The 24,871-nt window shown below is 38.6% G+C and overlaps 1 protein-coding gene across 3 annotated transcripts in view; it reads left to right on the top strand.

The window, feature by feature from the left end:
- ANKS1B (ankyrin repeat and sterile alpha motif domain containing 1B) overlaps window positions 1–24,871 on the top strand; it is a 195,679-nt gene that overhangs the window by 147,277 nt on the left and 23,531 nt on the right. The window contains exons 5-8 of one of the 3 annotated variants that reach the window (XM_026053455.1): window positions 1,637–1,816; window positions 13,340–13,411; window positions 18,279–18,407; window positions 21,503–21,574. In XM_026053455.1, the coding sequence (XP_025909240.1) occupies window positions 1,637–1,816; window positions 13,340–13,411; window positions 18,279–18,407; window positions 21,503–21,574 (453 nt within the window). Of the gene's footprint in view, window positions 1–1,636; window positions 1,817–13,336; window positions 13,412–18,278; window positions 18,408–21,502; window positions 21,575–24,871 lie in introns of all 3 variants that reach the window. The other 2 variants (XM_026053454.1, XM_026053456.1) reach the window with 2 other exon arrangements.

Genomic DNA, 24,871 nt, shown 5'->3' with positions numbered 1-24,871 from the left:
GAGAACTGAAAAACAAGTATCTGTGGTTTAAAATGTGATAAGCTACATATTTGTCCCTAATTTTAATCAATCAGCACATAAAATAAAAAGCCAGTGTCGTGTTTGCAAAGAGTAATGTCATGGACATATATATATTTTCATATCACATACTGTTGTCATGCAAATACACACAGAATCTTGCAACTTTTATTTCCATTAGGAAGAGATTACAATTCTCTAGTTTCTTCTACTGGTCATATTTCTTAGTAGTATGGAGTAAAATACCTTGATGTGATTTTAGAATTAAGTTTTGTTCAATGAAATCATGTATGAAATATCGCCTTTAAATAAAAATACAGGACTACAGGACCCTCCCTGCACCCCAGGGCACATCTTTGCTTCCTCTTGTTGTGGTGTTAATACTTTGAGGACCTTTCCTGTTCTTTAGCATTAAAATGCAGTATCAGAGCAATAGCTTATGTAGACAAGCTCTGCATGGACTTGCTAGGTGGATATGTTYTCTGCTTGAAATCAGAGCTAGCAAAGTTGAGCCCCATAGTCTAGATGGTGGGACAAGAACATATAGAGCCACGCAGTTGCTCTGGCAGTGTTTTACAGTYCATGCAGGGCAGGCGGGCAGCCTGTCTGGGCAGTGCACAGGATACTCTAGCTTGGCTCCTGCAGATTGTAATCTCCAGGGTAGCGCTGAATACTTGGCCACTGATGTTTGTACTCTGTGTTTGGGCAAGGATATTCTGGTATGAGCAAAAAGGGTTATCTCCAAACATACGGTGACTGTCTGTCACTAATGTGGTAACAACCCTAGTAAAATGTACARTCAGGAGGACATATATTTCTGCTTACACAGAATTTATATATCTTTTTTTTTTTTTTAATTTGATCCAAGGTCAAAGGTCTGATATTRTGTATCATTCTGATATCCAGTAATTCAAGTTAAAAGTTTGTTCTCCCAGACCTATAAAAATTGCGAAGTGTCTATATTTTGTAAATTTTCATTCACGTCTTCTTTCCAGCAAGAGATGTTGCTGGAGTTCAGATCACTTTCAAATCACTTTGACTGCTCAAAGCTGCTGCAGAGAAGTAGTGAGGAAGTACTGCATCTTATAAATAGCATAGTCCTAAATCATGACTTTATTTGGGCATTGACAAGTAACTCACTGCTGTATCTCTCCARTAGCCCTAGAGAGAGGAATATGTTATGCAGTGAAGTTTTGGGGAATTAATTTGCCTCTAGTTCGCATAAATAGTAAATTATTTTTTCTTCCATGGAGGCTCTGCACATTAGGTGAAACAATTTGGGGGAACGAGCTAGCTTTCTGACTGTTGTCTGTCATCTCTCTGTTCACATGCCCAAGAAAAAGAGAAATACCTCCGTGCATCTGCTTTCTCCCTGTTCACRTACAAATGATGTAGGGAGATTACAAGAAAAAAAAAAGGAGTGACTGCTTGCTATGTACACTTGTAAAAAGAAATTTGCTTTATCTATATCTATAAACTTCATTCACAGTAACCTCTACTTCAGGAACTGTTGTTTTGGGTTTTTTTTAGCATGAATAATTCAAATACACTTTTAAGTGTGTCGACTGAAGTCAGCAATGTGCTATTCTTATGTTCTGTTTTCCTCCTTACTATCTAGGAACCCAGTGGTAACCACACTCCTCCTCAGTTGTCTCCATCACTTAGCCAAAGCACTTTCACTACTGGTGGCTCCCTGGACGTTCCCCACATTATCATGCAGGGCGATGCAAGGAGAAGAAGAAATGAGAACTACTTTGATGACATTCCCCGGTCAAAGCTGGAGAGGCAGATGGCACAGGTATAGTCGAAAGCTATCACTAAAAGGCTACGCAGTCCTGCAGTCGGTTACAGATTTACTTCTAAYGACAGTTGAGGGCCATGCATTAAGCCTAAATTGTGTAATGCAAAGACTAACASGTTTTTTACAAGTGTATTCCTGTTTTGTATGTGCCACATGGAGTAAGTTGGTGAGCAGAGATGCTCATGAGGGGTAGTGTCACTGGCAGGARTGATGATCACTGAGTTTATTAATGGACAGGGTCAGCATTCTGCTAAGCTTTGTCATCTGGGGATATGTCTGAGTGTTTTTTGTGAAAAAAGGTTTTAACCATTCAACGACTCATTGGAAAACCACAACAGTGCTAAATTCAACTGGACATTAAATAAAACTGTTTGCAAAAGAGATTCTTAAGTAGCCCCCATCTCTAAATTTCTTCACCCAACCAAAATGTAGGTACCAACTGTTTCAAGCATACATTGACCAGAACGAGGTCTTTTACCCCTCTGAAGGTSATCAGAGTTAAGCATTGGCAGCCCATGAGCAAAACTGCCTCAGGAGGAACTCAGCTGTTTTTCGGTGGCCCATATGATGAAAGACAGACAGGTCTCCAAACATGTGGTGCTTTGCAGCGCATGTTGGGAACACAGGTTTGATTTGCCATCCCAGACAGATGGGATGCAGCTCGCGGAGCAGCTCGCTCTGCCACGGAGCAGGTCGCCGCATCCTGCGTGAGGCTTCCCAGTGGTTCTCAGGCAGACTCCTCATTTTTTCCTTTAGTCCCAAATGATGAAATAAAAAAAAAATAGAAGAAATGTACTAGCTTTTACTCCTTTTCACTCTTTTCTCTTATTGTCTGAAGTCCTGGTCTCCCCAAGTATGACACCCTCCCATATAACCACCTAGAAAGGAACGCTTTTCCAGTGAGACTGTGATGTGTTGTATATCCAAAGAAAGAACCAAGCAGATAGTACTTCTACCACTTCCAACCACCACCAATTAAGCACTGTTGTGTTTTTCTTTTTTTTTTTTGGGGGGGGGGGAAGGGGGCAGTTCCTACCCCCTGAAGACTTTTCTGCCGTGTTCTCTTTCTGACTTGCTCCATGAAGTACAGCAGCCAACCTACAGAACAAAAAAGGGGAAAATATATTCAGAAGAATTCTATAAAAACAGTACTTTGTGTCCCTGAACTCCAATCTGTTGGCAGTCTCTCTCAGCCCTGCCCTAAAATTCAGCGTCATGATGTATATAAAATTCCCTCTAAATTTCATGGAAAGTCAATGACTCCCTCTGGTGATCATTCTCACTAAATTGGACTCACCAAGAGGCTAATTAGGGCTTTCTTCAACCATTCTGGCCCAAAAATAGATTTTAACTTTATTTTTCACAGTATGTGAAATTGTACCTTTTGCAAAGCTGAACCATATTTCCTCCAATCTTTCCACCAAAGGCCCCTCTGAAATTAAAGATGTGCTAATTATTTCTGAAAAACAAAGGAGATTAGTTTGATCCCAGATTTGAGCCTTATGCTCCATGTTTTGTCTAGTAATTTCTTCTGTGCGGTTCGCAGGTTCCTCTGGCTTATGCCAGCTCAACAATTTCTCAAGCAGCTACCAGTCCAACTGGAATACTCACAAACACTGTAAACTATAGTGATTTTTTGAATTGCTTTGAGAATATTTTTTGTTTTAACCATTTGTTTGCTAGATTACTTGCATGCTGCTGTATGGATTTGCATGTTTAACTATATTTACAGGCCTTTGTTGCAGACAGATGTATGTAATGACAGAATCTTTCATGTTGTGATCTTGAAAAGGTTTTAGGTTTATTCTTCATACTGAGATTAATATTTTTTTTTCTGGCTTTGAAGAGAGAGACAAATAGAGGATTTTGGATCCAAATTTTGGATAACAATATCCTTAGCATCAACTTCAGTTTTAAAATCCAAAGAGGATATTTTGAGGAAGTGATCAGATCTAATGTTTCCATTTTTAGTATGGCGTATGTTTTCACCGAACATTTAAATGGAAATCGTCAAGCATGTTGATATTTGCGTCACAKATCAACCAGTTTGTTAAAATGATACCACATGAGCACATCAGGTTACACTGGTTTTCCTTTGTCAGCTAAAATATCTGTGAGAAATTCTCCATACTTTAATCAAATGTAGTTGTAAGCAAGAGAACACCTTGCTTTTTTGAGGAAACACTGAGTTAAGTTTATTTGGTATGGGTAGTGTTCTCCCAAGGTAAGTGTGTACCTTTGTTCACAGCTCTTTAGTAAACTGCTCAGACCCTAGGAGATAAAATATTGATATAAACAATGAGTCGAACCAATTTAAGTTCCCCATTGCTCTTGCTCCAGGGCTGAACGTATGGGACACTTGGGAGCCTGGGAATCTCCACTGGTTTCTGATCTTGTGTGGGGGAAAGCAGATAATGAGCCAGATTCAGCTTTCTGGTAGGACAACTCCAAACTTGGTCCATACAGTGGGCATTCCAGTGGGGAAGTGGGAGGAAGAGAATCTTTTAAGATTTTGGGAAGCTGGAAAAGCAAAACCATAGCTGAAGAAATTCTTACTCAGAGATGCTGAACTCAACTCAAACTTGATTTTGAAGGCTTTTTTTAATTCCTTCTCTGTCTGATTCATTCTCTTATCTAAAGCAACATAATTAAAATGTATGGTCAACATAAAATCTGAGTAGTGTGCAGTCAAGTTACCACACTTATAAGGGTACTGATAAAACGCTGTTTTATGTGATATAGTAATTAATTGAAGGATTAGGAGTGATATGTACAAGTCTGCAATAAAGGAAAAGTGTAGTAAAAGCAATTGACAGAATAAGAATAGACAGGTTTCTATGAATATTTTTTTAGAAATATTTTTTTCCACTTCCTGAAATAGTATCTTCAGCTCTCCAATATCTATCAAATGCTTTACAGACATGAATACTTTCATATTTTTCCATGGATCTGCAGGACTAGCTAGCTTAAAAATTATTTTTCATTTTACAGCTAGAAAAAATGAGGTACAGGAATATTGCTAGTTGGCTAAGATGGCACGGGAAGTTTGTAACAAGCCAAAAATAGAAGTGATGTCTTACAAGACATGTTTTTAGGTTTTTAAATTTTAACCACAGTATGGTATTTTTATTTGCCTGTTCCTTGTATATTTTTCCTTCTCCTTCTCTACTTTGAAGAGATTTAAGTATTGTGGTGAAAGAAGAAGAATGTCTGGGAAAAGATTGGTATATTTATTAGATAAGCTTATGTAAGAAGCAATGAGGAATATTTTGTTTTACGAATGGTTAAAATTGCAGATGAAATAACAGAATTCTTACATATTGGATATTAAATATAATTTATTGATAGTGCATATAGGAAACAATGCATACAAAAATATGATTATCTCGGTTATTTCATTCTGTTCTTGTTTCTAAGGATTTCTTCTGCTTTTTAGATATGAAAAAAATAGTGTACAGTTTAAGGATGAAAAGACAGGCCTTTTTAAGAAAACTATGTAAAATCTAAGGTTTATATTTGAAGTTGCATTTTATTTTTAAATATGGAAAGATGACTAAACCATAAAGACCTTCAATTTAACATCAAAAGAAAAATGGTTAACTGAATCTATTTTTATTTTACTTGCATGACATAGATGTTACTGACAGTAGCATCAGTTGTCTCCAGATAAACATTAACATCATATATTGCTATCTTTAACCCTAAATTAATTTCAACAAGCTTACATCATTAAAACTCTTGACTATTATGTTTTAATGTGGCCAAGTAARCTGATAAAGATCTTATGAAAAATGTAAGTAATTTCTATCCAAATAAAATGATACTTTCTTTCAAAAATGCTATAGAAGCTAACATTTTAGAGATAAAACTGTGGGTTGTGGATCATACCTACATGCTGCTTCAGCATATGGAATTAAGGAAGTCATTTCTATATTTGGTACTAATGATCCAAATTATTGCCATAAATACTACACCAAGATGGGGACAGATGTTCCTTCAAGATGGGGACAGATGTTCTGTATTAATTTACTGTTTTTCACATTTAGACTTGTGAGCTAGAAGCTTAACATTAGAATTATATGAAAAATGGAGAAGGTGAGGTAGCTTCTTCTACTCTCTTCTAATAGAAGTAGCTCTGGTCTAATAGAAATCTGAGTATTTCAGAATCATAGAATCATAGAATGCCCAAGGTTGGAAGGGACCTCAGAGGTCATCGAGTCCAACCCCCATGCACACGCAGGGTCACCTAGAGCACGKGGCACAGGGCTGCATCCAAGCGGGCTTTAAAGATCTCCAGAGAAGGAGACTCCACAACCTCTCTGGGCARCCTGTTCCAGTGCTTTGTCACCCTCACAGTGAAGAAATGCTTACTTAAGTTCCTGTGGAACTTCCGATGCTTCARTTTGAAGCCATTTCCTCGAGTCCTATCACTGTCACCCCGGAAAGAGGCCGCCCCCYTCCTCCTCCCTCCCTCCCTCCCTTGAGGTATTTATACACGCTGATCAGGTCCCCCCTCAGCCTCCTCTTCTCCAGGCTGAACAGACCCAGCTCTCTCAGCCTTTGCTCATATGGCAGATTTTCCAGGCCTCTGATCATCCTGGTAGCCCTGYGCTGGACTCTCTCCAGCAGCTCCACATCCCTCTTGTACTGGGGAGCCCAGAACTGGACRCAGTACTCCAGATGTGGCCTCAYCAGGGCTGAGTAGAGGGGGATGATCACTTCCCTCGACCTGCTGGAGACGCTCTTCTTAATGCACCCCAGGATCCCATTGGCCTTCTTGGCCACCATCAAAGCAGAATTTGGCATCTAATGTCTATATTTTTGAGCTCTTGGAAAAGATATTGCACGAGAGCTTATGGGTTCGAAAGATTTCCCTCCCTCACAGCAACCCGGATCTGGGATAAGTAAGTAAGAAACAGACTGAAAACTGACTCTTTTTTCGAAGATCTCTATCACAGCAGTCCACTGAAGGAGGGCCTCAACTGGTTGAGAGAGAAACAGAGGTGTATGATTAGTCTTTTTTCATCATTTGCAGAGGATGATCCTCTGTGCAGCAGGCATCGGGTGATGTACTGGGCTGCAATGCAGGAGGGACGGTTGTACTCTCAGCTCTACTACTAGCTCTACAAGGCAGCTTTGATAACTTGATGTGACTGTGGGCAAGTTGTCTCCCTTCCTTGAAAGGCTGAGGGAGCTGGGCCTGCGCAGCCTGAAGAAGAGAAGGCTGAGGGGGGATCTGATCAGTGTCTATAAATACCTCAAGGGAGGGAGTGAGGAGAATGGGGTGGCCTCTTTTCAGTGGTGAACAGCGATAGGAYTAGAGGAAACATCCACAAACTGAAGCACCAAAAGTTCCACAGGAACTTAAGGAAAAATTTCTTAACAATGAGGGCAACAGAGCCCTGGAACAGGCTGCCCAGAGAAGCTGTGGAGTCTCCTTCTCTGGAGATCTTCAAAATTTGCCTGGATGCAGCCCTGTGCCACATGCTGTAGGTGACCCTGCATGTGCAGAGGAATGGGACTAGATGATCTCTAGAGGTCCCTTCCAAGCTTAAGGATTCTGTGATTCTGTGACTACTCCAGTGACTGTGTATGGGCAAGAGGACTGTAGCTCACACTTAAGCTCACACAGTGAGAGCTGCTGACAGGAAGCATTGATCTGGGGCAGGGTATCGCTGCTGAGACTGGCAAAGCTCTGCCTTCCTGGAAGARTGTAATTTCAGGATGGCTCGTGTTTTTCTGGAAATTGTCATGCAAAGAATTTTCAGAAAGAGCAAAAGAAATATAATAATGCAAAAGATAATATAATATTCTTGTTCTAATAAGAATTGATATTTCTAATTTCTGCTTCTATAAAAAATATAYTTATTTGAATTTCACTCTCCAGCTCTGAAGACCTTGTTTTTATTCCTGTCTGTAAGCTCTCCCCAGAGTTTTGGGAACATTCAAGAAGGCAACATCTATTGAAACTGCACAACTGCTCTCCCCCAGTCCTAATACAATTCGAGCAACGATTATAAAAGAGGCTAAATAGCCCCATTCATCCAATGTCATTTGTTTCTTTTGGCACTTTCACCTTTAAAGATTGTTTGACGTGTCAATGATTTTCTGGGATTTGATCCAAAATTCTCATATTTTTTTGAGATAAACTGAAATATACTTAGAGAGATRTTGCTAGATGATTTGCATCAGAGCAGGGTGTGCTGTTGTTTCCTTCTCTCACTTCTGCGCGTCGTTGGAACTGAAGCGTCAGAAGACGGGAGCAGTTTCCAAAGACTCAGCGCTGTGTTGAGACATAGCATTGGAAGAGGAGAGGAAATAGGAACACTGATTATTTTCAGTAATTCTACTTCTCTGTAGCAGAGAAGTGCAAGAGTGAGCAAGCCCTTCAGGAGATATTTGGAGAAGGCAGCAAAAGCAGCTCCCCTGCCTCAGTGTGATCAGGAGTCATCAGCTCCCTGCTCACCACTATGACAAGACCACCTAGGACTGATGGTTATCTAATCAAGGTCCTGCCTTTTTTTTCTCTAGACTTTTATCTACTGTTGTCATTCTCTCCCCAGTTCCCATCTTCCATCCTCCATGTGATGCAGCGGTCAAAACTGGGCATTTTCTCACATGCCCCACTCACTAGTGGTTTTATATGGATCAAAAATTCCTCACATTCTCTTCCAGTATGTTACTTTTATTGAGTACATCCTTTTTATTTAGAAAAAGGGGATTCAGTAAAGGTCCGCAAAGATGGTTGGGACTGGAGCACTTGTCTTCTGTGGAGAGGCTGATGGAATGGGGCTACTTGGAGAAAAGACAGCTTCGGGGTCATGAACTGAAGCCAGAAGGACTATAACTGGATGCAAAGAGAAGCTTTTTCCCCATGAGTGCAGTCAGGCCATGGAGGAACAGGTTGCCCAGAGCATCTGGGCAGTCTCCATCCTTGGAGCAACCTGGTCATAGCGGACTATACTTTGACCAGGAAGTTGAGCTAAAGATATCCTGAGGTCCCTTCCAACCTGAATTATCCTGTTAATTATTTATTTATAGCCTCGGAGATGCCATATTTAATTAGCAGTATACTGAAACTTTCAGATCTTTGTGTCCTCTCCCTTACATTAAATTGTTGTAATAGGTTACTTGGTATTTAATTTGTGTATTTAATCTTACTTTCCCAAGCAATACTCTTGTCTTACTGAATTTCATCTCACTGACTTGTGTGATTCATCAGATCCTCTGCACTGGCACAGGCTGCCCAGAGAGGTTGTGGAGTCTCCTTCTCTGGAAATCTTCCAAACCCGCCTGGATGCCGCCCTGTGCCCCACCCTGTGCTGGGTGTCYCTGCTGGAGCAGGGAGGTTGGACTAGATGATCTCTAGAGGTCCCTTCCAACCTCAACCATCCTGTGATTCTGTGATCCATTTTCATTTCTTATCCACTTCAGGAAAGCCCTTGAACTCGTCCTCAGAGTGAGTTCTCATGCAAACAATGAGAACAGATTCCTGCTGCTTCCCTTGGTATATTCCAGTCCAGTTGTGTTTAAATAATTAATTTAATTAGATAATTATTCTTTAAATGGCCATTTAAACTTCCTGTGGAACCACTGCATKTTTATTCAAGGTAGTGTGCTTATGGTAATGCCATGTGATACCCCATCAGAAGCCTTGCAATTAGTGTTGGAGTCCTACTGTGCTTCTCTTTGCAGTTGCTTATCTAGTAGTCCAGCTTTCCAGTGAAAGAAGGAAATTTGATTTGAGATGATCCATGATGGACAGCCTCATTATAAGTATCTTGAATTTTTCTGGGCCTATAGTTATTTCAGGCTAAGTTATTTCAGGCAAGATCATTTGTTAGCCTCATTTTTTGATATATGTGTGTAAATACAGCTATATATAAAAATATAAAGACTGAGGTAGATACAATTTTGTGTGCATATTTCTGTATATTTGCTTCATGAATCCACATCCAATTTCAGAAGGTCTCACAGGTCACACGGGCAAAGGGACAGTGAGTCTGGATTAAAACAAAACAAAAATCTAGTAATTCTCTGGTCCTTGCAGCTAGACTAGCCATAATTTTCAGAATCTTCCTTTTCTCCCATCTTAAATATTCTTTTGGCCCTTCTTTGGTGCTTTCAATTGTCTTCTTGCTGGTTTTGATTTTTTTTTGACATTTTCTTATGTGCTATAGGGTGAAATACATTGAGCTCTGCTYAGTACATCCATATTACATTACACCTACTTGATCTTCTGTTCAGATACTCTTTTCTGTGGCTTTCATTCTTTCTTTCCCTCAAAAAGTATATTACCATGATCAGTTTTAGTAGTTCATGATCACTCTCAGTGCAGTTACTTTCTGTATTCAGATTATTAACAAGGTCTTTCCTGTCTACAAAAAAAAWTTTCCTCAGGTAATTTTGGTCACCTGTTTGAAATGCTACATTGTCTCCAACACAGCCACAACTATGGAAATCCATGTCTTGTCCTGTCGCTTTTTAAATAAATATTTAAGTAATGAAAAAAGATTCAAAGCAGATGGGAACATGCAAACACTTTGTAAAAAGACTGGCCACTGTCTTTACAGGCAGATGTCTGAAATAATTTTGCTCTATTGCCTTTATCACAGAGGARGTTAGCAGGAATGATATGAAATAGTATTTCTTATATGAATGTGTTTGCATGAAATCAATGAGGTCAAGCTAAATAAACATATGGCTCAAATTTTCYTTAAACAGCCCCTTTAAAAGACAACAATAACATGATTAGGAGACTACGTCCAGACTGTGATTGCTGGGAAAGGAAGAGAAATGGTCAGTGGAGAGTGGTTGAAGGAGCCTTACTGCCCTCCTTTCACCAGCCTACCAGCCACATGTACCATGGTAGGAGCTGTACAGGCCATTCAGGTCCTCCTTTCYTTGATCCCTGCCATCCTTCAGACTTTCGTCCTCCAAGGAATTTGCTGGGACAGTGTTCTATGCAGGTGATATTGATAGCTGTTGAATTGAGTATAACGCCACAGGAATTTATGTATATAGGCTTGTTGGAATGTTATTTGCAGCATTTATCTTTTGGGGAAGAACAAGATCAGTGCATGTTTACTACCAATGACAGAGAAGCTGATGGTATATTTTTATGCCTGTCCTTTACCAGGATCTTTTCTATAGGAAAATCTTTGTTAAACTCTTTCTCACAGATCCTTTCGTGTCAGCAGTATTAAAGACTCGAGTGTATTTCTGTTTTGTTGTGATGTAAGTGCATGAACAGATTTAATTCTTTTCCTTCTTTTAGAGGCCATATGTTTTGGGAACTGAAAATTAGGAGTGTTTTGAAGTCTAATCCCAACTCTCCCTCCCACTGCCTATTTTCTGGCCTCAGATACTCACTTAACCTTTTTCCATTTCTTGGCTCCTTCCTCTTTGGCACAGGGGCATGCAGCTTTAAGTGCTTCTCAAGGGGGATTTCATAATTCATTAAAAAAAATCAGCACTTTGAAAACATAAAATATATATATAGCAAATGCTAAATATTTTTATAGGGATGCAAGGAAAAGGTTAGGTTTTGAATTTAAAATCCATTACCTTTCTCAAAGTAAGGCTGCTTGCATACTGCATTTCAGTTTCTTAATCATTCAGACWTTAATGAGTGTAAAACTGGATAAGGAGTTGTGAAATACTGTACATCTGAATGGGCATTCACACAGTCACAAAATTTTTTCCTTCAGTTTTGGCTGGTCCTCTTCACAGGAATGAGTCACCTGTATTTAAAAACAATTTCACATAATCCCTGATCCAAATGTCTAATTCTGAGGATAGGTCTGAATGGTGGAAGCAGTTCTCTTAAACAATCCTTATAGCTGAGACCTGCACCCAGGCTTTGCCTCACACATCTGCTTTCRTTTGCTCTTCTCTCTCCAAGGAAGCGCCAAAGAAAGGCACCAGGAAGTGAAATGGCTTCACGAAGGTGTAGTGGAAGAATACTGTGGTGGGCTTTGCTACCAGCTTTGCTCATGGGGAGGACAATTTTGCAGCAAGCCGCAGAGGACAAAGCAGAGGACAGAAAAGTAAAGGCAAAGCGTTCATTAGTTAACACTACCAAAAGTCAAAGCTGAGCTGAGGCAGTGCATACAACACAGCAAACAACAGTGTGGGAGAAGGAAGGAACCAGATATTGGAAAGCTTAAAAATTAATGAAGTTGGCGGGGAAGGGGTGTGTGTGTGTGTGTGTGTGTGTGTGTGTGCGTGTGTGTGTGTGTGTGTGTGTGTGTGTGTGTGTGCGCACATGCATTCCAACTCAGAAAGAATATAAGGAACCGTTAACAACATTAGCTGGCCCCCAGCCTTCCTGGCGGTGGTCGCTAGTCAATGCAGAGGATGCCAGCCTGCTCTGACAGAAAGCAGGACCATTGCTTGGTCTGTCACCAGCCAGGAAGCCAGGCTGCAGACCACAAAAGGTAAGAGCGAGCTTCATATTTCTGCAAACAGTTGCTGCTCTTCTCTGGGTTATCTGTTTTGAACATCAATGCTGAATTCCTGCTGCTGATAATAAGCACTGGCAGTGAACACTCTCCTTTTGTTAAACTACTGATATATTAATTGCTAGCTATTCTGGATGCTGCAGTTGCATTTTTCATGTGTGTTTAGTGCCTTCTGTTGCTGCYTGCCTAAGATACTGTGGGCAGCTCTTACGTCTGATGCTTTGTTTTAGTTGCCTGGCTACTGTAAAATGTTATCTTCGCTTTTGCTGCGGTGTCACAGATGCTTTCTTGATGACTGTCCAAACAAGGAAATATGTAAAAGATGCCAGTGAATGCTGGGCCTGTCTAGTTCTGCTGCTTTTGCTAGAGCTTACTTTGCTTTGCTGCTGCAAGCTATCCACAAAATAATGTAGAAGGTAGACTGGAACCCTTGAGTTACAGAGCGGGGCATTGATCAGTACCACAGGTAATATTAGCTATGTCTTTGTACGCAAAGGAACTGCTGTTTGCAGGACGTAGTGGGYGACTGCTTTACTTAATTGCAATGCATTTACTTTGCTGGTGGTTGTTACTGTGAAAACTGATTTTTCCTGAAGACTGCCAGACTTTTCCCTCCCCTCTCCATGTGAACCAAACCGCTGCCAGCAGAGTGAGATTCAAGACTCAAAACTTAATTGGGATGTTGATTCAAAACCTCTTCCCTGCCAAAAACTAGAAGTAACCAATATTTCTTCTGCTCTCTACATGTTCTGTTTATGTCTGCATAACTTTATCTCTTGACTTCACCAGCACTCCTGATTAAAATGTTTTCTTGTACTCACAGCATGAAACCTCTTCTAAAGTCTCTGGATAAGCAAGGTTTCCTTCCAGCCATACCAACAATATTTTGTCAGCAAATAAATAAAAACTTACTCTTCACAGCTGCTTTACTTCTTTTTTTTTTTCTTTTTGTTTTTTTCATATCAATGCATTCCTTTCTTAATTGTTCTTGCCTTTTGGCACTCGTGGTGCACTAATATTTGCAAGATGAGATATAGTTTTCTGTTTATATTAGCAGTCCTCTGTCTGTGAGATATGGACCAACCAGAATGCAGGATATCCTTTCTCTTCGATTCACCAGGTTCATAATGTAAGACACAGCGATAAATGGCTATGTTGTCCCTCTCTGGATGTGCAGTCTGTTGCTGTGGTCTTATCTCCGGGTGTCACGTTGCTGAAATGACAACATGGTTTGTAAATGTCCGCTCTCTTCCGGGGTTATATGTACATACCTCCATGTATCGTGGTGTGTGATGAGCGTGTGTTGGCCGTGTGCTGCCTCCCCAAGAAGGATGGGGATTTATTTTTCTGTGGCCGCCTCGCTCACGGGGAGCTTTGACTTCTGTTCCCAATGTGTGTCTTTGCTCATGATCTCGGAGCTAGAAACAGTGTCAAACGCCCGGTTTGCACAGTTTCACCCCCACACTGTATCGTGCAGTCCCTTCTGTGTTAGTCTGGTAGATGCTGCAGGCCTTTGCAAAAGCASGAAGGCGTTTGGGGGGAACAAGAGGGCATCCTCATGGTGCTCCACAAGCTAGCAACTTGTGTCACAAAGTTGTCGGTACTGTTCAAGAGATAGCAAAGCTGGTTATCTGTCAGGGTTGCACTGGGATAAGTCACATTTCCCTGGATGTAGTTCCTAAGAAGGTCCACAAATACCTCTTACCACCTGACATACAGCTGCCTTCTTGGATTATTGCTTTCAGAGAGGCCATTTTGACTAATGAGCTTTAGAAATGGTTAAAATATAAGTACACCAAGAGCCTGCTCCAATTAACTCCTCTCCTCCCCTCCCAAAAAAAGCTGTGAGGAACTAGGAAAATTTATGTCATAAATAGTGGGAATTAAAAAAAAAATAAGCAAAGAACAGGATTTGACTAGTCCACAGAGCACTGAAAAAATCTTACAGGGAGAAGATATTAATTTCCCCAGCCAAAAAAGCATCAGATCTGTGCATGCTCCAATTTAGCGTTGCCATGGCAACTAATGCATGTTGCCATAACTAGGCACGCGGATTTAGCAGGTGCAAAGTTGGAAGCTGCAAGTCCTCCGCACCCGCTGCATGCGTCGAGCCGCTCCACACCCGGGCGATTCCGCGGCACGGCACGGAGAGGGCTTAAACTTGACGTTTCGGTGAAAGATCTTAGGAAGGAGAGAGATTTTGTAAAAGACATTTTAGATTTTATAGAAGTTGTGCTGAGATTACTGCTTGCATGCAGTTTGTAATGTAAATTCCCTRTCTTCAAATTGCACAGCTATCGGGTGAGCTGTAAAGGTAGGTGAGGAATATATTTCTCCTTTGCCTTTCCACTWCATCTGGTAGATAAAAGATCCCATGTATTCACTGTGTCATAATAAATACATATGCTTAAATATTTGATTAGTTCTTTTAATTTCAAATGGAATATTCAAATTGGAAATCTTTCTTACATCATCTGTATTTTTAAAAARCTAAACTAACATCATACTTGGTCCTGTACCCAAATTTACAAGCATTTCCATAGTGCTTGAAAATGCTTTAAATATTTCTGAAGGGCCTGAAGCTGCATATATAAACCACAAGTTAGTTCCAAACAAGTTCTCAGATATGTAACTCCTAATAATTTATATTTTTCTACCCTAGATTTAACTGTCCTCTCAGATCTTTTCTAGCTCTAGGAGATGTTCCTACCACKGTGCATTTTAACAGGAGTTAATTGCCATCATCACGCACCCATTATTTTCCTAAATCTCAGCACTTTATTATCTGACAAGAGTGACTCAGCTGAAGAGCGCTTCTTTTTTTTTCCTTAGAGACTTTTAGGCCTGGATTTATGAGAGTATTTAGGTTTTAGGTGTCTAAATCTTGTTTAAATGCTTTTCTTCTCCTTCRGGGGGAAGAAAAAAAAAGATTGGATGGGGAATATGTAATAGGAGTTAGACCTCTAAATATCTTCATGGAACTGGGCTTTGGAGCCTTCCCTGCTATAATTCAGACTAAATAGGTAGTGAATAGTGGCACTATYGTAGTGTGAAAATGTAAGAAGTTCTGTAAGAAACAAACAAAAAGAAATGACACAAAAACACTTCTACTGAATATTAAAAAACATTTATAATATAATCACARAATAGATTTTTATGGCTCTGTATAGCATGTCTCCTCTTTCATCCATCCAAATAATCTATACCAATGATGTTTAATTTTTATGCAGCTTTTCATAATAACTGCTCCCTTTACAAGACACACTGTGATACATGAAAGGTCTTCAGCTGTAACTACCAGATACAGAAACTGTGTGTCTCTGAATTCTACATCCCCTTAATCTCAGCTGTATTGTGTGTCTAGATCATCCCAGAGAGACATATAATAATCTTATCAGTTCTGATTTGTTTAATCTAAAAAGAATGCAGTCTTTACTTAGATGATCTTATATATTAATAGAGTAATTAATGAATACAAATGAATAGTCTCTGCACAATTCTGTCTAACTATATGGTATTCTAGCTTTATTAGTCTGGTTGAAGATTACTTCTCATTTCCTTAGGATTATTGCTTCTTAATTCCTTCATAAAACAGAGCCAATATGAGAGGTATTCGCTGTTTCTCTTGCTACTGTTCTCTGTTTGCAGACAGAACAGATGCAGTTCTTCATGTTCTTAAATCYTGCTATTAATATCTTTCATGTAGAAGTGAGTTGTTAAATGACATTCATTTTTTTCCTTATATATCTTTTTTAATTTGTCTGCACTATCCATTTCCATGTTTGAGGAAAGTAATTCGCAAACCAATGCAAGAGAACAGTGTGGAGCACTACCCAAAGTCACTTTTGCTGTAGAAACAGTGCTCCTACCTCACAGAGACTCCCCCAGGCTTCCAGAGTGGGAAGACCAAAGGTCAAAGGATGTGCTTTTCTAGCTCCTTTATCCTGAATTTACTCTTCCATTGCAATATCCTTTTGTTGAGTGGATTTTCCTCCTGAGAACAGTTTCCTTATACAGAATGTACTGAAGTATAAATTCATTAGGGAAAAACAAAAGTCCATTTCAAGCGTTCTGTTAGTTAGGGGCCTTCAGCAGTGTATAGCAGACATTGAGCATGTGAGAATGGGTAATGTAATGTGCATTTCAGCTTCTCTTGTAGGCAAATATAAACTCCACTAATTCGTATCCTTATCCCTTTTAATATGTATGCATCCATATTTTATAAAGAAAACTACTTCTTGAGAAAATCAGACTCTTACTTCAGATTAAATATAATGAAAGGCTTTATAAATTAGTGGTCAAAAGGTTTCATTTCTGTGGACACAGAATGCCAACAATTGGAGCAATTGGTGATGCTGCTTCCTTCCAAAGTTTGAGCTTGAAGTTATGTCTATACAATATAGACAACTTAACTAGGCAAAACCAAAATTACAATACTGTATAATTTGTAGATGTGCTAATAGTGTCAAGATTAAGTAGGATTGACTTGTTTTATGATGTTCACTTGCTTGAAGTTACCATATTGGCAGGGTAACGTTGATGTTTCCAGATTTATCTCTTGCTTTTCATTGCAGAGTTGTGCAAATGTGTGTCATTTCATTATTTTGTGACACATGAAAATGATGTACTTGTTTTGTTTACTCTGTCCTGGTTTAATTAGTAGGATGTGATAGTTTGCCAGACTTTTGAATGTCTTATATTTTTTTTATGTGCTTTTGATGCTTAACTTTTTATTAATTTCTAGCCATGTTCTATGAGAAACACCAGTGCTACTTCCCACACAAATTTTAATAACATTGCACACACAGAGAAATACAGGCAGATAAAGGAGGCAGTGTAATCCAAATTGAAGTAATCACATAGGAGAGTAAAGGCATTTGAGGGAAAATAAGCAAATGAGGAGGGARGATCAGGGAGGAGAAATCTGATCCCCAAAAGGCAGAACAGGAGGACAAGGGGAAGTCTGTGATGGACCAGCCTCTCAGAAGGCAGAGAGGAGTGGGGCCAGGGGCAGAGGGAAGAGGAGGAAGAATCCATCCATTCATCATCTTTGTTTGGAGTGAACTAATGTTGGCTCAGCAGCACCCCGGTGACCTGTGGCTCAAAGGGCTGTGTTTCGGAAATGGGAATGGACACATGTGAACCAAAAGTGGGTGAGATCACACTTGAAAAAATATAAAACCTCAAAAAAGTAGTTGTGCCTGTGAGCCTACAAAGTAGAAGGATCCCTGAGGTCAGTGCTGATGCAATGAAATCATGTCCGAAATGCACTCCAGCAGGTTAGACTCAGACCAGCACAGCTCTGGGATGCCTGCAAAAGTGTTTCCAGTGTCTCTTCTCGGGAGAATAGGGTCCTGTGAGGGATTCAGCCACAAACTTCAGTATTAGCTGTGTTTTTTAGGGATTTGAGGAAGCTCTAGGAAGACGATCATTCATATCAAGGATGATGAGGAAAGGCAATATGGGAACTCCACAAGGTGATCAAAGTAAATGCTCATAAAGAGATTAAAGAATGCCTTATGTGTTTGAAGAATGCGAAAGTCTTTAGATCAAAGAAAGGTCTCAAACTTTTAGCCATTTAGAAAAGTTAGTTAATAATTATTTATGGTGGATAAAGGAAGACATTAGTTGTGTAGAAAAGCTTGTAAARCATAGAATTTGTGAATGGCATTTTTGTGCCTCTTGTTATTTTTTTCAAGTGCTCTCATTCGCATACATGTATTGTGAACAGTCATTTTTAATAAATATTTCAGGTGTCTAATGATTTTATTCTAAAAGTAAATTGATTTAATTAAAGCATCATTAAACACTAGAGTAGATGACTGAATTATAATTTAAATAATGAAAAATGCTGTAGAATTTTTATTCTTTTATTTTAGTTACATGTCTCTATGCATAGAAAATACATTACTGTTAATTGCGCACAGCAGTGGAGRGATACTTTATAACAAATTTGGTTGCAACTTTTTTATATTCTGAATAACTGTGATTTTCAGACGGGAGACTGGGGAGAGCCTTCAATTACTTTGAGACCTCCAAATGAAGCCACAGCATCAACACCTGTACAGTACTGGCAGCATCATCCAGAGAAACTCATCTTCCAGTCATGTGATTATAAGGCATTTGTAAGTATTGATAAATGTAGTGGTTTGGAGTAGACCTTAGTAATCTTAAATTTTATAGAGTGGGATGTTTTCATTTATATTATTTTGTCAGTYACTTTTAATGAGACAGGCTTCTTCCTCTGAATTAACGTAATCTTGWTAAATGATTTTTTGTCATATATTACAACCCATGTAATTACTAGAGAAAGGACATTATCATTTCACAGGGTCTAGGTGCTGTGCAGGTCACAATGAAAGACAACCCTATCTCCTTCTTCCCCTTCACATACGCCAGTCTAGTCATAGRGGTTGATAATAGAAAAGCAGTGAAACAGTATAAGATGGGATCCTTGTACCTTAGTGCTTCATGTAGAGCAGTTCATGTATATATTGCTTTGCCTGAATTTCAGAAACCTRGTTTTGGGCAAAGGAACTAGAGAAGGTGCAAGTTATGATCCCAAAGAGGTGCTTCCAATCCATCTCTGATGATTCCAAGCATCTCTCATTCTGAGATTCTGATTCAGAGCATCTCTGATTCAAAGGGATGTTTGATTACTTTTAGTTTTTAAGGTTTTTTTTGTTTTTTTTTAAGATACTTTTAGTTTTAAGATAGTTTTCATACTTTTCTGTGTAATAATTGGATTTACCTCTGGCAGTAAATTCCAAATAAGAACTTTGAAAGGTGCATCGATAATCAATTATGACTATCCAGCCTTCTGCTGAAGTGGAAGTTGGGATGAACAGGATAGAGATATTAGCAAAATGTCAAAAGTACAGTTCTTTTAAAGAAATATCTTTTTTTTCCTAAAGATTGTGCACCAGTGCCATGTCTCAGSCAAAGGATATGACTGCAATTATAAAGTCCTGACTATAAATATAGAGTAGAAGAGATAATAATGGGTGGCAGTTTTCACTATATGTCACACCATTTGGCCCATGAGATGTTGAATATCTTCTCTCTAGGGAATGACATATATGGGGGAACCTTCCTCCCACATTCTCTGGATCCTCAAGAGGAAACAATACTGAGATCACGAGAAGTCTGAGGGAAGCAAAATTCCCTCCCAAGATTTCACCTTTTTTTTTTTTTTTGACAACCTAATTGTGCCGTACCTATGTGATTTGCTTGTTTATTCCACAGTCCACCCTGGGAAGCATTTTTGAATGCCTAGAGCTGAGATTTTTCACTGCTGTGCTGAAGGGACAGGAATGTCTTTTTTTTTTTTTCTTTTCCTGCTGTTCTGTCATGAGTGCAAGAGCGCTGCTTTTGTCTCTGATGCCTGTCCCACTGGTAGCTTTCATGCAAATATTAAGTTATTGAGCCATCATCTAGTAACATTTAAAGAACGGAATTGCCTTATTTCCAGAGAATAATAATTTGCTATCATTTGCCAGTGATAGCAAAGGTGTCATATGGCAAAGAACCCGGAGACAGATACAGTTCATCTCAATATGCCTTTGTTTAATTTTCTAATTTCAGAGCTTGCTCTAAATTGGTTGTTCTTCTGTAAGGGCAATGTCAAGCCATCGTGTCAAATTAATGCCCAGTGCCCTATTCATGTCCTCATCAAGCCTCCAGCTGGACTCACAGCTGTTTGGTTTAAGTATTGCTCACACTTGCAGTCCTCCAGGAATGCCCTTCATTCCTTCCTTTCCACCTGCACTCATGTAGTTGMGCTGGTGTTGCTAATTCTTCTGTTTATAATGCCCTGTGTGATGGTTCTCAGTAGCTACTGGGTGGGCTACTGTCTACGCTGAAATATTTATACCTTTTCTTACAGGTCAGAGGCTCCTGTGGTACGCAGTGTGAACYGAAGGTTTTAAACACAATCTCTCAGTCTAGGTCAAGAAATCAGGAAGCTAAACGAGTACACTTTCTGTTCATTTTCCATTTGCATTCAGCTACAATTGAAGTTATTTTTTGATCGGTTCTTTTTTTAAGATGATACCAGCTCACTGCCTGGTTTGGATAGCTTATATAGTTTCCTAGATGCATCGGTATGTTAGAATGCAAAAAGGCCACCTAACATGATGACTTTGTCTGGGTCGAAGTTCCTGCAGAAGCTGCCTTTTCATTTATTGCTCACCCCTCCCATTCTCACCAATGGCTTGACTTTTCTTCAGCTCCCACGTTGCTCACATAGGATTGAAGCATTAGGAGGAGCCATGGCATTGAGCTGCAGTGCTAATGACATCTCTGAGCAGTAGCAACAAGTGCACATCCACAAATACATAGGCCTATATTGTACATAGGAAAATTTTTGGGTGTTTGGGGTGCTTACACAACCTTGCTGTCACAAGACCTTCTCTRCTAGCAGAGGAGGGCAATGAAGATGTAGCCTGTTTTCTCTAGGTAGGGGCAGCTCAGTTTACACTCAGCATGGAGGGCTCCTCCAKCTAATGCACAAATCCAGGGGCATGGAGCCTGTTGTCAGTCTGCAGAAGTGCAACCTCAAGCTGCACACGCCAGCAAGACATGCAATGGAGAAGAAGAAGCAGATGGAAAGGAAAAACAGTGGCTGGAGCCCAGTTTCAGCTCAGATTCAGTTTTGCTGTTTGCTGACATTGGGTTCTGTTTGCTGTCGGTGGATAAAGTAGTTACAGAGTGGGTTCACAGAGGTTAACATCTCTGCTGCCCTTCCATCCACATGGCTGGATACATAGCAGTATGGGCTTGTCTGACAACAGCTCAGGAAAAAAAAAAAAAAAGCTCCATTTATTCTTTTATGAGAAAAGTTGGTATTTTTAAGATGGAATCAATAGTTTTTTTTCTTGTTTAAATAACTAAAATAACTTAGAATACTTACAGGTCCTTTTTTCCTAAGGGCTCCATGTAAATTAAGATATTCATTCCTGTGCACTTCTGTTTCATGTAGAGTGTTGATTAAAACTCACAGTTTTAAATGATCTCTCAGAGAGCTGCAGAGTAAAAAATAATCTAAAGTCAGAAAATGTTAGGCTTTTGGCTATCACTCTAAATTAGAGTGCCTCTCTGCAGACATGTTTGTTGTCAAATTTTAGCTACACTTTTAATGGACTTTTATTTTAGTATTTAAAATTCAGTATTTAATTTCAGTATTTAAATTCAGCTGACTTTTAATGGATTTTTATTTTAGTATTTAGGTTCTATGCTGGTAAAGGAGTTAAGAGGCACAGAGTCAACACAGGATGCTTGTGCAAAGATGAGGGTAAGTTAAATCTCATCTACTCCTTTCTCTAATCATTGAAATAGTAACTCRTTAGTCTTGTGCCTTTTTTTCCATTTATAATGTTCTGTTACTCATTTGTTTTCACCCCTCTTATATTTACAGTGGTATTCAACAGGAAGTCTGTTCTGCCTTTCATCTTAATGTACTAGTACTTAATAGCTAACGTACTGGTACAATACTTAATATACAATACTTAATGTATTAGTACTTAATGTAGTAATACCAAAGTTGGAGGTAGATTTTTATTTTACACATTAAGGCTAAGAACAGTTAAATGCATCCATTGTATCTTGTGGGKTTTTTTTGTATCTTTGGAACTGTTTCAAAGTTTTTTTCCACAAACTTTAAATGTGCTCATTAAATGTGCCTTATTTTTAGAAACAGAGTTAATTTATGGCTCATATGGAAATGTAGATACTATTTATTGTATTGTTTCATTATTGTTTCTTTATTAATCTTTAATCATATGGATGCCTTTACTCATTCACTCTTCCCATTTATTATGAGTTAGGCATTTGTTTATTCATTGAAGGATGAGAAGTGAACAAATTCAATTTACTAGTGGAAAATCTTWTATTTTCAGACAAGACAGAATATGCTTTTGTTCATATTTCAGCCTCATAGTGATTTGCACAAAATTATTATGAGGCTCATTCTATATCCAAGAAACAGTGTAGTGATAGAACTACACTGTTCTATCTAGAACTACACAGGCCTGCTACWTACACCATATATTTAGAATTGTAATAATAATAGCACTCCTGTTCATAGTGATGGAGAAAATTTTATCATCTAGCATTATTAATTAATGAGAAATATAGAATCATAGACTCCTTAAGGTTGGAAGGGACCTTTAGAGATTCCTTTACAGGACTATGAAGAGATTCCTTTACAGGACTATGACTGTATAGTGATCTACTGAAAATGAAACATAATATAGATGAATGAGTGAAATTCATTCATTATTTTATGGATCATAACTCTTTTATGCAAGATATCTTTGAGTGCTAGACATAGCATTTGGATAAGCTATAAAACTAGAAGATGTGTAGAATTCATGCAGACAGTCATTTCTTATCCACAGTACACAGACTTTTGCACAAGCTGTTTTAGCTAAGGGCTATCAGTAGTTCATGAGTGCTACATTGCCAGAAAATCTGTGGCTTTTCCGATGATTGCATGCTAATAATTTCTTATTTGGGTTTAAATTTATTTAAAAAGACGCATCAACTTGACACATAGGGGATGTAATCTCACATGCATGTGTTCTAAGGGATCGGGACTAACAGCCTTCTTACCTGTGTACTATATACACTCTACTATATAGATACTATATATCTTACATAAGTGTCTACATACACACATATGTATATATAGAACATATATATGTGTATATATATGTGTACTACATATACACTATACTGTATAGATACTATATATCTTCTATTCCAGTTTTCAAACTAACTTAGTACTTCAGTTTCTTAGGAATGTTCCTATGCAGATATCGGTGCAGAATTTGACATCACAGTAACTTTAGCACTTTCAGTAAATTATCTGAATGAACTGAGAAGCATAAGATTTAAAAATTGCTTCAAATAATTGTGGGTATTTTTTTTTAATATGTAACACATATCCAAAAACTAAATGCTTGAAARTAAGTTTAATATCAACTATAACTTTTCCATGGAGTTACACTAATACTGTGTAGTGCTTTACAGACACTTAAAMAGTATATTTTTATATTTTCTATATATGTTTACATTCTATTTTGAAATACATATGTTTTGAAAATATTTCTTTTTCTTTTATTGCAAAGGTATATGAATAAAACAATTCTTAATCAAGGTTTCATCTGTCCTTTTAATCATATTTCTATTCAAGTCAGAGACAACAAAAAACACTGACTTAATGGGAACAGGTTATTATCCTAGCATAAGCTTTCTCACGAGAAAAAAAGAAATGTACCTTTTTCCAAAATTTTCTTCCTCTGTATTTTGAATATTGATATCTGTGAATTGGGAGCTCATATTGTCCTAAGCCATCCTGAAGTTTTGAGGTCATGTTCATTTTTTTTTAAGTACCTCTAAGTTGTCATTGAAAATCTGGTCTCTATTTTAGTTGTATTATTTTCAGTACAGTTAGCAAATATAATAGTTCCAAATACTTATCCAAAATAAATGAAAAACTAGGTATATCATTGGGTTTCCTCCTAGGCATTGACTTATGACCAGTCTCTTCAGAGTCAGTAGGGCTGTGCTAATGTAAAAGAGCAATTCTGTTAAATTGTAGTTTGTATTTTATTTTGCTGTCTGTGTAATATTGAGGGTATAGATATTGAGGGTATAGATATTGAGGGTAGCAAAGCATATATAACCTATAGCATATATAACCTTACACAAGGTTAAATATGAGAAATAAACCATCCTTTTCTTTCTGGAACCTGCTAGATACTATCTTGAAGAAGAATGTGTGGAAATTAGGYACCTAATTTCTCTGTCATTGTGGCTATTACTTGTTTAGTTTTAACCTARTGTTGTTCAAAAAAGTATTAGTATTCACTGGATGTCTTCCAGTCAGCAGATGCACTAGGATGAAAGAAGCCTACCAGTGAAATATAGCATCTTGATCTTCCTTAATTATTCATAGAAATAAAATAAACGAAAAATGAAAATGACCTGTTTGCTAACCGACCTAACCCATCCCTACTGGAAGTGGATTCTTCCCGTACTTTTAATTATTGTGATTTATGGGTTTGGTTCTTAAATGAGAAGTGTCATGCAGTTATCCCTCCCCTAGCTCCACCAAAAGGCTCACAGCAGCCTCCTCTGATGACGTAACAGTGAAGGAACAGCCACAATCTTATTGGATGTGGAAAAACTGGCAACTGCTGTATTAATAACTTTTATTGGCTATCCACTGTGCTTCTCAACACTGCAGCAGTATGCTCCATGGGGCAGATGATGGATTTGTTTGGGGATTCTTGCATATGCATTAGATTGAACTCAGCTTAGGGATCAAGGTTGTATATGCTTTTTGTTCTCACCCAAATTGCAGATTATAACTCTTGCTGTCATCCAAAACTATGTGTATTTGGCAAGAATTGTACCTATTAGAGGGATTATACATTTTTCTTCCAATCACATATTTGCAGTCCAAGGCAGGATTTATATTTTATGGTTTCCTGCTTGTTTTCATCTATTTTCTGTTACAAACTCCCTCTGTCTCCTTATCTCTATTCCTCACCTGCTGTTAACTGACCTTTGCTACTTGGAGATT

The sequence above is a fragment of the Nothoprocta perdicaria genome, unplaced genomic scaffold, assembly GCF_003342845.1.
Source record: "Nothoprocta perdicaria isolate Ctin4 unplaced genomic scaffold, notPer1 scaffold_116, whole genome shotgun sequence".
Lineage (NCBI taxonomy): Eukaryota > Metazoa > Chordata > Aves > Tinamiformes > Tinamidae > Nothoprocta > Nothoprocta perdicaria.
Note: the sequence above shows the minus strand (reverse complement) of the source record. Positions and strands in the feature narration are given on the sequence as shown.